Below are 13901 nucleotides of genomic sequence, written 5' to 3'. Positions count from 1 at the left end.
TTGTACACTCCTGGGGGGCCCAGCAAGACCTTGTTATACAGAGCAGACATCTAAGGGTCCCATGTACTATATTTGCAAGGTGAAAAGAAAGAAAACAAGCAGCCCTTCCCAAAGTGCTTCCTTTCTTCTTGGGTAAGAATAATGCAGATATACTCCGGCCCCTCATTAATTTGCTGGACTACACCATTCAATGTCAGCACAAGGACTTCTTTCCTCAGGCTCTCAACATATCCTGCTGACACAGAAGAGCAGATTATTTTGGCTTATATCTACAACAGAACAGATCTGCACAGCCTCTGTAACTTTTCTTTGCATAAGGCCAACATCAGAAGTATATGCTACCATATATTCTAATCCTAAACAATCCTGCATGCCTATCTGCCATGATGCATCTGCCTGAACAGAGGTAGAGGGAGCCATGAAAATGAGTAAATCAATAAGCTCACTTCTCTGGACTTTGCAAGATAAAACATGTACTTAGTGATAACAACATTCCATTCCTTGATCCAACACTTCGTAAGCACATGGTCCAAGGGCACTTCAATACCCCAAACTTTTTGCAGTTGAAAGAATGACAAGTAACTGAAGTAGGTCTCCACCTACCAAAAGAGCTTTAAACATTTCTCCATTAAGTAAGGAGCAGAAAGGCACATATGAACAGCCACTCTCAGAAATCTTCTTTCGGGACTGGTCAGCTAAGGTTCTCCTCCAAATACAGTGAGAATTATAGGGGCCATAAGGTTAATTACTCCGTTAATTCTGAAGTCATTTTTCTTTTTCCAGCATTAACAAAGAAAGTATAGATCAGTATTTCTGAGTTTCTTGTAACAAAGAGCCAAAGAGAATGGTTCGGCCTCTTCCCAAACTTTTGCAAAGAACTGACCTCCAAATCAGGTTAACATATCCTCAGTAAAATTCAGTCCTTCCTCTTCACCAGCAAGGAGCACTTTCATTAGCAATACACAATTATCATGGGTTTAATAAGACCAGCTAAAAGGATCCCAATATCTTAGATTTCTGCTATTAAACCCTCACAAATCTGAAAAGAGACTATCAAATTATGGTACAGCTATGCCCAAGTAACACAGTTGTGTTTTTTTTTTGTTGTTGTTGTTGTTGTTAAAAAGCCAGCTATTTGTCATAATGCAAAAAACAAAGCTCCGAATTTTTTTTATATTTATTTTTTATTTTTTTTTGAGACAGAGTCTCGCTCTGTCATCCAGGCTGGAGTGCAACGATGTGATCTCAACTCACTGCAACCTCCCCTCCTAGGTTCAAGCCATTCTCTGACCTCAGCCTCCCGAGTAGCTGGGATTACAGGTGCCCACTACCATGCCCAGCTAATTTTTTGTATTTTTAGTAGTTTTGTATTTTTAGTAGTAGAATTTCATTATGTTGGCCAGGCTGGTCTTCAACTCCAGACCTCGTGATCTGCCCACCTTGGCCTCCCAAAGTGCTGGGATTACAGGAGTGAGCCACTGCACCCAGACTTTTTATTTTTTTTTCTTGAGACGGAGTTTCACTCTGTCACCAGGCTGGAGTGCAGTGGCATGATCCTGGCTCACTGCAATCTCCACCTCTCCAGTTCAAGTGATTCGCCTGTCTCAGCCTCCCAAGTAGCTGGGACTACAGGCACACACCACCACACCCAGCTAATTTTTGTATTTTTAGTAGAGATAGGATTTTGCCATGTTGGCCAGGATGGTCTTGATTTCTTGACCTAATGATCCACCAGCCTCGGCCTCCTAAAGTGCTGGGATTACAGGTGTGAGTCACTGCGCCCAGCCCAAGCATATAAATGACTTCAGAAAGGTTAGCCTTCCTCTGTACTGTGAGTTATCTCATTGTAAGCCATTGTCTTCCTCCAAAGGACATGGAGGCTTTTAAGAAAATTTGTTCCTTTTCCTCTCTATTAAGATATAAATAGTAATTGTGCAGGTTTATTAGAAGAAGCCAGTTACAACTAGAAGGACATAGTGAAAATCCATAATCTTGCAAATAATACTGAGTTCAGGCTATAATTTTCTGTGGTGTACACAGAGCAGGGAAAGAATATCCTGGCAACTGGCCCATGGGCTTGCTAATTATGTGTAGCCTTTTCAAATCAGAGCTCCCTCAAAGACTGTAAATATAGTTCAAGCAGGGTTGTATGTTGCTTAATGTCCTTGAACATGGCTGTGTTCTATCTACTTGTGAACCACTACTTCAACTCTTTGAGATATGGGTGTGGCCACAAATGTGAGATAATTGACCAAATAATTACCGAACGATTCCCAAAAGTTCTCTGGAGCTATGAAAACCTAGGTACATTTGTACACTCAAGCTAGATAAATGGATGCTAGTGAATTTTGTATAATTCCTGTATGGAAACCTCCTTTGACCTATACTTCCAAAGCCCTTTCTTTGTACAATCTTTTATTATTGCACTTCTCCTATGATATCACGTACATGTCTCCCTCCCATTCTCTAAGCTCTTCAAATGAAGACTGTGGGGCAAACAGCAGCTGCTCATAAATGGCTGTGTAAATGAAAGACTTTTGGTAAAAACTGACTTGTGACTTTATCCTGACCAAACTTTATTTAATTGCCAGGTATCACCATTCCTCTAGCTTTAGAAAAATGACTACTGTTCTCTCATCAAGCCTGACAAGACTAGCCACAATCTGACTACAGTAACAAGAGGTAGGAATGCTCATAGTATTTGGTTTAGCTCTAATTGGTTTCTGGTATATTTTCATGCTATTATTGTTAGTGCTATATGCATCATTTAATAGATTTTGCGACCCTCTACAATGTCTGAAACTATAAACAGAAAAATGAGCTCAATAAATGTAAATGATTCAGTCTTCCACAGCAACCATTATCATAAATCATGAATGGAACGATCAGTAGTGATTCTGTTAGTTTTCTGCCTAATAGTTTTGGCAGAAGTTCAAGGGGCATATGTCGGCTCTTGGCTTGGGAACAGAATAATGGTAGTGCCTTCACAACTCACTATATGCTGAAGTCATGTTTGTTGCCAATTCTTTTCATATTCAAAATAATTTTCTGGTGTATGTAACGCAACTTATTTTCTAAAGTATGTTAAATATAGTATGAAATCATTTATTAGCTTCAGGTTTTGTAACCTCATTTTATAAAATTAAAACTCCTACCTCTGTTTCCTGGCCCAAGCCAGTGGACTCTTTAAAATGATACTTGCACATTGGAGGATTCTTTATACTTGTTCTGAACATTCTAGTTTAGATAATATATTATCACAGAAACTCTTCTGCGGGTGTACTGATTTAACTAATCCCTTTGAATGCCAACTAATTAAAAATATTTAGCAATATGTAGCTTCATATGTATAAACATAAGATGTTCTTTTAAAGTACTGAATTATATATACTTCAAATTCTGAAATTATTTGATAGAGAAAAATCTTTACCCTGTTCCTATGCAGAAATATTGTAGTTTTAAAAGCTCAAATAAATTGGTTACACATGCTTAATTTTTGAAAAAAATATACATATTCAAAGTCACTGATGTACTAGTCAGATTTTAGGTTTTAAAATAAATCTGTACATTTAATACTAGCTTTATAATAAGGTACATAAAATGTCTTTATTCCCTTAAACTAAGAAAACATATGCATATAAACAATTTTTCAAGTAAGAAAAGTACTAGTAATGTATCAGCAATAAATGGCTTGATCTATTGTGTTCAGACAGCAAATTACAAGGTAAGAACTAATCATAAATCTACATTTAGATAATGTGCTATTTTAAGTGTTATATACATTTCTTGATTTTTTCTCTTTAATTCTGCTCACTTTGACAGATTATTTGCTTTCCTTTTGCAGAGAGCCCACACAAAGAGAGATGATTATCTCCTTCCAAACAAACAGAACTTTCTATTTTTGACAACACTTCTGCCTGTTTGAACCTGCTCTATGTACTAAACTATCAGCTACATTTCCATATAGTGCACCTATAAAGACGGGCACTTGCGAGTTTCCTTTTTTAAAGAAGGTAGAGCATGAAGCTGCTTATTTCTCTTTAATGTGGCACAGTCATTCTGCAATTAAGACATACCTAATTACCATGTTTTCAACAGATGCAAATGTAGCTCAATTAAAATTCTAGTCCATGCTACAAATTAAGTCACTCAACTCTGAAAGGTATCATGTTAGGACTGGATCACCAAGAAGTTTGGAAAAGATCGGGCATTTACATGTTAATGATGATGGAGAAAATGACTTTGGGTTTTCATTGAAGCACAAAGTTCTGCAGCTTCTGTCATAAATAATCTATTTCTACCTAAACTTTACAAACATTTTACAGTCAAGGTTGATTCAAAGCCTCAAGGTCATTAGAGTCTATTTTTTCCCCATTGAGAAGTGATGCTACTGTTGATACTGTAATGATTCCTGTTGGCTGCTTATCCAAAATCCATTTCTCCCTTTATTCTTCCTAATAGAACTGTGTCCAGAAATGCAACCTAGCTCCAAGGGGTGAATTCATTATTAAGTTTATGGATGCCATACGCCTGCAGATTTGCCAGTCCAAGGTTATCAGACCAAGAATGGCCCCATTGGACTCAATGGACATATCCCATGCTTAGGGAGAGGGCTCATTCCCTTCTGTTGGACAGGAGTAAGACAGTAAAAGGCCTCTGAGTCCTAAAATTACCCTATGGATAGCTGAATTATGGAATTATTTTGTGCGTAGCTGACTCATGGATAGCGGAGCAGAAGGGGCAGAAAAATGTTGGGTCTTTGGAGAAATCTCCCTGAAGCTACCCAACTCTAGAACTCAAGTTATGCAGGAAAATGTATTTCCTTATTGTTTGAGTTGTTCTGAGTTGCACTTTCTATTACATACAGCTGAAAGCATCTTAAGAGGTATACCGCATAAAGCAAGTGTTAGAGCAGCTGTGGAATATCTATTGTGTTATTTGTCCTAAGTGTATAATTTAGCAATAAATATCATTTTAGGTAGCTTTGGCAATTTTACTGGATTTAAATAATTTGTTTAGATTTGCTACTAGATTAAAATGAATTGTTCAATAGGTACAAATAGAGATATACAAAATGAAAATAACCTAGTATTACTTTCTATTTAAAACTCAACAATACTCTCCTCTGAGGGAGAGGCCCCAGGAAGCATCATTAAGTACTCACTGAGCAATTAAATGAAGGACTGAATAAGCAGCCAACAATATGAAGAACTGCCCTTTGTTGCACCCGATTAACTATGAACTACCCTAGTATTAGGAATACTTAATAACAGGAACACAGATTCTTGAGCAATTTACAATTTATATTGAAAGATAAAGGATGAAATGTAAAAATTCTACACAGGATGACTCAGTCTTCACAAGCCATATTCTTAAAACAAAACTTTTAAGTTAAAATGAGACATTCAAAACAGAAAATTTCACTGGATTTGGTAAATCCACTGACCACTACCAATTTCTATTAGTGTTAGGTAAAAAGGTAACAAAACTAAATGAGGACTGGACTTTCAGTCACTGAAAACTGCTGCATAGGAATCAAGAACGTTGGGGACATAAATATTGTTTTTATTTCTTATTTTGGTGGAATACTTTGACTTTGGAAGAGAGAAAGAAAGATGTAGGAAATGAACAGCTAGTGATACACAGATGGTGTCGAGTAACAGGATCTGCTGTTCTGGATTCTGACTTTTAACATTAGAATGATGAGCTCTTGGCAGCAGAAAAACTTAGCTTTTTCTGAAAACCAAATAATAATAATAATAATAAAACCACACACACACAAAGCTGGCATGAAACAGGAAGACTTTAGAGCTTTTAGACTAATACATGGGATGAGAATAATAACTGATATGATGAAGACTGTGAGAAGGTAAAAAGCTATGAAGGAATCAGGTGACATTTATTAGTGACATTGTAGAGTGGTTTCAGCAACTGGGAGAAAGTTCAAATAGATGACTCCTCAGACACTCTACTCTAAAAATAGCTTTATTTCATTTTTTAAAAACCTTTCAATATATGTGGGTGAAAGAAGAAAAACAATAGAATCACTCTTTTAAAGAGTTATTACCAAAAACCTTTCTTCACTTTTACTTGACATTCTAAACTTCTCTTTAACCCACCCCCACCCCAAAGGAAGCAGGTAAAATGCTCCCACAGATAATGGTAGAATGTCACCTCCATTATCCCTCCCTTCCCAAGACAATGCTGCAAAGCGGTCACAATGAGGGTCACACCCTCAATTTTCTGAACCTTTGCATATTCGCTTTTAGTGTCCAATTGATTTTAACATTCAAATGATGGCCCACAGTGGATGCTGTTTTCTGTCCATGGGGACAATTTAAAATGAAGCCGAAGGCTTTTTAAAAACCAATTCTGACCAAAAGGGCTGGCTACACAATCGAAATGACAGCATTCCTAACCCTACATTTGGAATTGCCACTAAGAATTTTATTTTAATCAAGGAGTGAGCTTAACGTACATAACATCTGTTTGAACAACATGCAAACTATTATTTATGGTCAAAGAAAGAGATTTCAGGCCACTGCTCAGACTCTTTTAAGTGAAACACAAAAATTAACAGCATAAAAATGTTTAGAGACTATAAAATAGTGAATGGCTAGCAATGCTTTATTTTGCTTTTGTGTGTGAGCGATCAGAATGCCTGCTCCCCAAAGGCGAGTGTTCTTAACTACCATGAAACATAATCTATATTGAGTGATCCGCAAAAATTTCCTGATGTTAAAAAAATACTTTATACTAAAAAGTCTTGGATGCACTGTGTAGAATCAGCTGGAGCTTGAGAAAAACTAGATTGTCGGGGAAAAGTTTCTTGAAGAAGGAAGATGACAGTATAATATACACACATTAGAGGGTTGGGGAGAAAGAAGATACACCTCATGAAGCGTGCACCGCATGGCAGGGGCAACGGTAAGCACGGACACTTGAGGGGCTGTGAGAGTCAGAAGGTAACTGCAGAGCTCACTGGGCACATCTAGAGACAGGTGGCCCAGTTGGGAGACACTAATAATAATACCTTCGGATATTAAATAATGAGGGTCGGGCCCGGACTGGAAGTAAGGGGTGAACATTAGATTACATGTGGAAAGATTAAGAAAGCTTGGTAATGGAGTGGTGACACAGTGAGATGATGAATCCAAGTTTCTGAGCCTGGAAGTGCTAATGAGAGAAATCACATCATCACCATCCATCTTTGTGTGCGAGACACTAAGCCTGTAAACAGTTTCTTCCTTTGCTCTGGTACTGCCAAGCATCATCACTCACCTGGATCATTGTTCTACTATCACAGAAATGAGCTCCTTGACCTGATGTTGCTACTTATAAGCCACCCTCTACCCCAGAGTCCCAACAGTCATATTATTTTATTTGAAATGCTAGTAATTTTAAATAATCTGTGATCTGCTCTCTGTCCACATCTTTTTCTTTTTTTTTTTTTTTTTGAGATGGAGTTTTGCTTTGTCGCCCAAGCTGGAGTGTAGTGGCATAATCTTGGCTCACTGCAACCTCCACCTCCCAGGTTCAAGCAATTCTCATGCCTCAACCTCCAAAGTAGCTGGGATTACAGGCATGCACCACCACGCCTGGCTAATCTTTGTATTTTCAGTAGAGATGGGGTCTCACCATGTTGGCCAGGCTGCTCTCAAACTCCTGATCTCAAGTGATCCACCTGCCTCAACGTCCCAAAGCACTGGCATGACAGGAACCTACATCTTAAACCTCACTCCTCACTATGCTCTCACCTGCCCCATACGCACCAACCTAACAGAACTACTGCAGCCCAGAGACAGCTCCCCATTCCCTATGTTCCATATTTCTCCGTGCATCCAGTTGAAGACTCTCAAGCAGTAACACTCAACTCAGCCAATACCTCTCTTCTGGAAATCTCCTCCTCTACTTTCCTCTCCTCCCTAATTCCACATCAGCTGGGCACCCCTACACCACCCCCTCCCCAGGGTCACACTAACCTACACTCTACCATGGAACTGAACCACACTCCTTATCAAGTGCTCATTTATCCACTGGGTTGAATCACCCCCCAACCCCGAGCCCTTAGGAACTAATAGCCTAAATATCAGACTTTAGGTATATACTTCAACACTTTGCAGTAGTTTTAGCGCAATGGGCTTTCCTGTTTGGAAGTGTGTTTCATATTCTAGAAAAACCACAGGACTGAGAACTAGAAGACATGTATTCTAAGATTCAGTTCCTAAGTGTAATCTTAGTCAAATATATAAATACTATTTCCTTTTAAAAAATGGCGCCTGGTGCGGTGGCTCATGTCTGTAATGCTAGCACTTTGGGAGGCCAAGGTGGGCAGATCACGAGGTCAGGAGTTCAAGACTAGCCTGGCCAACATGGTGAAACCCCATCTTTACTAAAAATACAAATATTAGCTGGGCATGGTGGCACATTCCTATAATTCGTTATTCGGGAGGCTGAGGTAGAACTGCTTGAACCAGGACCTGGGAGTTGGAGGTTGCAATGAGCCAAGACTGTGCTACTGCATTCCAGCCTGGGCTACAGAGAGACTCTATTAAAAAAAAAAAAAAAAAAAAAAAAGTTATAAATGAGGATTATATCATTCAAACACTTAACTTCAGATGTGAATATTCATTGCACTTTCTGCTAAGTTACATTTTATCTAGAAAAAGATGTGTAAGGAATACTTTCGGTTATTTCACAACCATACACCCATACTATGATCAGAAAACTCCTAAAAATTAATCAAAGCTCCTTTTCTTAAACTGCAAGTATATGTATTATTTTATTAGCATAAAATGATGTGATAGGTTATTCTTAGCATTTCAGAACAAGTATTTTTATAGATCAACATCCAATTATCCACTAAAACGGATTAACCAAATAGGAAATAGTTTACAAAGTACTGACTTTGAAATCTGATCCCAAATTCTTCCACAATAGATTTACTGTAATCCACTTTGTTTTGCTTATGATAAAATTAGACTTAGTTTGCATTATTTTTGCTGAAATAGGTGGTGATGAAAGGTGGCTAGAAGTGAGTAGAATGCTGAGAGTAGAAAATATGAGATATCAAATGCAATATGTTATTTCATAGCTAATAATAACAAAATTCCCCTGGAAACTTTCGTATTAGTTGATTTAATAACGTAAATTCAATTCAGTTTCTTCAAATTTCATACTGAAAACCTAAATTACGTGTATTTTTTGGAGCAGTGCTTTTCTCCTATCTCCTAATAAGAGCTCTACAGGAAAGTATGCAAGCTACCATCTTCATGTTTGAAGATAATGCCTTCATGTTTGCAAGGCACAAAGTTTGTCACATTTAAAACTCTGAACTTGAATGTATCTTAAAATCAATAGGTACAATTAGTAGGAGATATTCAGTTTTGCTGTTTCACTTCCTCAACCTTATCAAAAGGCTGTTTCAAAACTGAGTGCAGGGCTTATAATTTCTGGCAACTTCTAATTATGAAAAAGTAGAATTAATGTATTTTTTAAAAGAAAACAAAGCAATCTTACTGCATGCATTTCCTTGGTAGCAATAGAAACTGATTTATCACGGGGAAAGTAGAAGTCACTTGCTGAGAGCCAGGGTGGGTATGTAATTTGCATAGAAGAGGGAGCAGATTGTCAATGCCCTGACCTGTCAAACACAGGTAGGGCCTTGGAGATAATGGGTCCCAGAATACAAAGCTCCATCTTGATCCAGACAGACGCACACAACATGGAGATGCCAGATGGATTAAATGAGAGACAAAAATGCTGGCTTCTGCCATCTCCACAGGAAGAACGCAAGTGCTGCAGAAGATGACAGTTACCAGATACCACATGGATCCCACCCCAGTCTCTTGGCCCCATTGCTGTGCCCATGCCATGATTTCCACACTGCTGAGAAGAGGCCAGCCTGTTCAGTGCCATGAATACAGTCACTGGGGAGGGGCTCGACCCAACTGACAAGAGCAATCAGCTGTGCCTATGCCTACGTGTCTTACTTGTAAAGAGGAAAAGTGCCACATGATGGTAGAAACCAGAGCCTGCAGCATGGTCCTGCTGACCTCCATAACTAGCTTTTACACAATGGCTCAGTCTCTAGCCACACATTTCCAGGGTGCACTACATCCTCAGGAAATGTCTCATGTGACAAAAAGACCGTCTGCCCAGACGATGGTCCTCTTTTCAGATCCAGGTTCAAGGGGAATGTGGCTTTTTAATTTCTACGGGCAGCTGTAACTGAGTCAGACCATCGGGACAAGAAAGAACCCACTTCCCCTGAGGCCCACTTAGCACAGACAATGGAGGATGTTGGACATGCAGCCAGGGGACACACAGCTAAGGGACAAGCCCAGAAAGGCAAAAATGCAGGAGCACAGCCACAGAGACAGCAGTCCAGAGACCTGGCTGTGCAAGTCCACAGGCCAGATCCTGAAAATGATGTGGTTAGGAAACCGAAGGAGGGGTCACTGAGCCAGCCTTCTTTCCAAAGCTGGAGGCAGAAAGTGCCTTTGCATCTTCAGTTTTACATAAGCTGATAGCCTAATGACCACCAGCAGTAACACCACATTTGATAGACAATTTTTTTAAAGAAAAACAAAGAGCTTGCTGAGGTACTGAAGATCTAGTAGATCCCTCACTCACCCACTCATCGATTTGGCAGACATTCATTGAATTCTATGATTTGCCAAGCTTTGTGTTTGGTAAAGCAAGATGAAAACAGATGGGGTGTTTTCCATGTGGGCCTCGCAGAAGGTGAGGGGGTTAGCGCACCAGATGTAGGTCAGTGAGGGGGTACACAGAATCATGGAATGTTAAACTAGGAGGGACTCTGGGAACCATTTAAACCATCTAAGCCACAACTTTTACAACTTTTTCCTAAATACGCAAAACCACTCTTTTTAAAAACTAAAATTTACGAAGGATCCCATGTACAGAAATGATTAAAACAACTGTCAAGGTTGGTGGGGGGCGGGGGGGGCAGGGGAAGGAGACGCTGGTGGCCTTTCCCACTCTCCAAATCCACCTAGGTACTGCTCCTGACCAGAGATCACAACACACCAATTGAAAGTCAATGATGTAGTCCAAATCTTCGGTTTTACAAATGAAGAAATTAAAGCTTAAGCAGTTGAAGTTTGGACTAAAATCCCAAATTACTTAGAAGAATGTAGATAAGGATGCAAGTCACCTGAATTCCACTTCTGTGCTCATTCCACCCTATAAACACAATTTCAACAACCCAAATTGGAAAAGTTTAGAATTTACGATAGTTGCCTTTCATTTGCCATAGGAAAAGTTCATAAAACTGTTATGCAAAAAATAATAAAAACAGGACTTTTGAAAAATACAACATTTGGTGGTTGTAGGTGCAGTGTGTTTTAGGGCACCTGCCACACGTGTATTTCCCAGGTCTTGTCCAGAACTTTATATTTGGTTTGCAAATTGTAATTTGTCTATCCATGTGTTTCATTTCACTTTTTTTCTCTAAAGGACAGATACATGAATGAACTTTAATATATGTTATTTCTCATTTTAAGAAAAATAAGTTTACATAGGGACAAAATCAGATGTCCACGTTGGTGGGACACTCTGAAGGCCATCTCTACAGAATTAAAAATATACCTTATATTCATATGTATTCTATCCCATTACATTTGATATGAGTGACATATTGTAAGAACAAACTGCAATTTTTTTTTTTTTTTTTGAGACGGAGTTTCGCTCTGTTGCCCAGGCTGGAGTGCAGTGGCCGGATCTCAGCTCACTGTAAGCTCCGCCTCCCGGGTTTACGCCATTCTCCTGCCTCAGCCTCCCGAGTACTACAGGCGTCCGCCACCTCTCCCGGCTAGTTTTCTGTATTTTTTTTAGTAGAGACGGGGTTTCACCGTGTTATCCAGGATGGTCTCGATCTCCTGACCTCGTGATCCGCCCGTCTCGGCCTCCCAAAGTGCTGGGATTACAGGCTTGAGCCACCGCGCCCGGCCCAAACTGCATTTTTTAAGGAAAATTAAATAACATTTTAACCATAACAAGAAAAAAGTTCAAAAGCATCACAAATTGTAGATACTTAAAAAATATATATCGAGGGGCCAAAGCATAGTAATTTTTGATTAAATATACACCCAAGATAGAGCAAGCGCTATAATTGTCAAGTAATATTGATTAGGATGGCAAGGAACCATTATTACAAAGGGAAAAAAATAGAGTCGAAAGCTCATATGACTCAGGATCTTGGAGACCAGGTTTGGCAGCAAAAATAGGAAATATGCTCTTCATCCTGCAAGAATGGGCTGCATATATTTGTAATCACTGGCTGATGATAGTGAAAAAACTGCCTGGATTTAGATGGAGAATCAGGTGGAGGTGGAAAAAAGTGTAGTAATCCTCAAAGGTATGCTTTGCATATTATGTTATGACAGAAATATTCATCTTCTCAAACGCATTATATGTATAAGCAAAATGCGTAAGTTTTTCCTTATTCTCAAAATGTGATCTTTGTTACTTAAAACTCTTCTTCCCACAAAAGTCTTTCTTAGCTATATGTGATAGAAGTGGTCCACTCAAATGTTGAATTGCAAGTAATTTACAATCCACACACATTATCTCTGGTCTCTGCTTTAGCTTTAGTCTGTGGTCCCTCCAACTATTCTTACAATAGTTTGATGGGTGAGTCACATTTGAGGTTAAAACACTAAAGGGTAAATTAGTAGTTATGAACAATGTAAGATAATCAACAATTTTCACTATTAGGACTCCTAAGCCATTTTGCTTCTTAGTAAATATATCAGTAGAGTTTTCCCATTATTTTTTAATAGAATGGTTACTTTAATAAATGTTTAATTCTCTGGAAGGATATATTTGTACCTATCTATAAATTTATTTTTTCTTCAATAAAGCATGGAAAACATTCATATTAACCTTTGGCTTTTAATAATCTTGGTTTTAAATATTTTGCAATTTCAAAATATACACACACAAATATAGCTTGCTAGTTATAGGAAAGCAAGAGTAATTCCTGAAAGCAAAACAAAAACGTGTTTTTAAGATCACAGATTATTACAGACATTCAATGGAGACATCCTATTAGGGATACTAACAAAGCAGTGGTTTTCAAACATTTTGATCTCAGGATGACTTTACACCCCCCAAAATTATTAAGCACTCTAAATAACCTTTTTGTATGTGGATTATATCTAGCAACATGTACTGAAGTAAAACCAGGAAAGTTTGAAAATATTACTTTTTAAAAACAAGCAGCTTCGTGTTAACAAAAATTACATTTTTACCAAAAAATACATATATTCCAAAAGAAGTGAGAACAATGGCACTGTTAAATATTTTTGCAAAATTTTTAGTTTAATATTGGCCTATAAGACGGATTCTCATATCTGCTTCTGCATTCAAGCTAATGCAGTATCACATGACATGTGGCCTCCAGAAAACCCCAATGTATACTTATAAAAGAATGTGAGTAAAGGGCAAATAATATCATCTTCTTATTATGAAACAAGAGATTATTAGACCTCAGAGATCTCAGAGATTCCCCTGAAGAGTCTTAGGAAACCCCCAGGGCTCCCTGGAGCTCACTTTAAGAAATAGAGTCATTTTAATTGTTATTCTTTCAGCCATTATAAACTTACAGGTCTCCATGCCTTCATCATCATCATCTACCACGGGTTTATCATAAGATTTGTCGATGGCAGCTCTGAAGCTCTCATTGCATCCCCTGCCTCTGATTATCCGCGGCCGTGGGCGATGGAAAGGAATATCCCCATTCAAAGTCACCTCGGCAACTGCGGTCTGCAGACTCTCTAATGAGCTTGACTTTTTCAGACCCAGGGAAGGACCCACATCTCTGCTGGGAGAACCTGGGAGGTTTACAAAAAAAAGTGTTAGTGTGAATTAGTGAA

At 38.6% G+C, this 13901-nt stretch overlaps 1 protein-coding gene across 9 annotated transcripts in view; it reads right to left on the bottom strand.

Moving 5' to 3' along the window:
- The window catches only part of PARD3 (par-3 family cell polarity regulator), a 341196-nt gene that overhangs the window by 211531 nt on the left and 115764 nt on the right, over positions 1-13901 (bottom strand). For all 9 annotated transcript variants that reach the window (XM_030940996.1, XM_030941003.1, XM_030941000.1 and 6 more), the window contains one exon: positions 13632-13859. In XM_030940996.1, the coding sequence (XP_030796856.1) occupies positions 13632-13859 (228 nt within the window). The remainder of the gene's footprint in view (positions 1-13631; positions 13860-13901) is intronic.

This window comes from Rhinopithecus roxellana, chromosome 11, assembly GCF_007565055.1.
Source record: "Rhinopithecus roxellana isolate Shanxi Qingling chromosome 11, ASM756505v1, whole genome shotgun sequence".
In the NCBI taxonomy this organism is placed as follows: Eukaryota; Metazoa; Chordata; class Mammalia; order Primates; family Cercopithecidae; genus Rhinopithecus; species Rhinopithecus roxellana.
The sequence above is the reverse complement of the archived record's forward strand: the minus strand, read 5'-3'. Positions and strand labels throughout refer to the sequence as shown.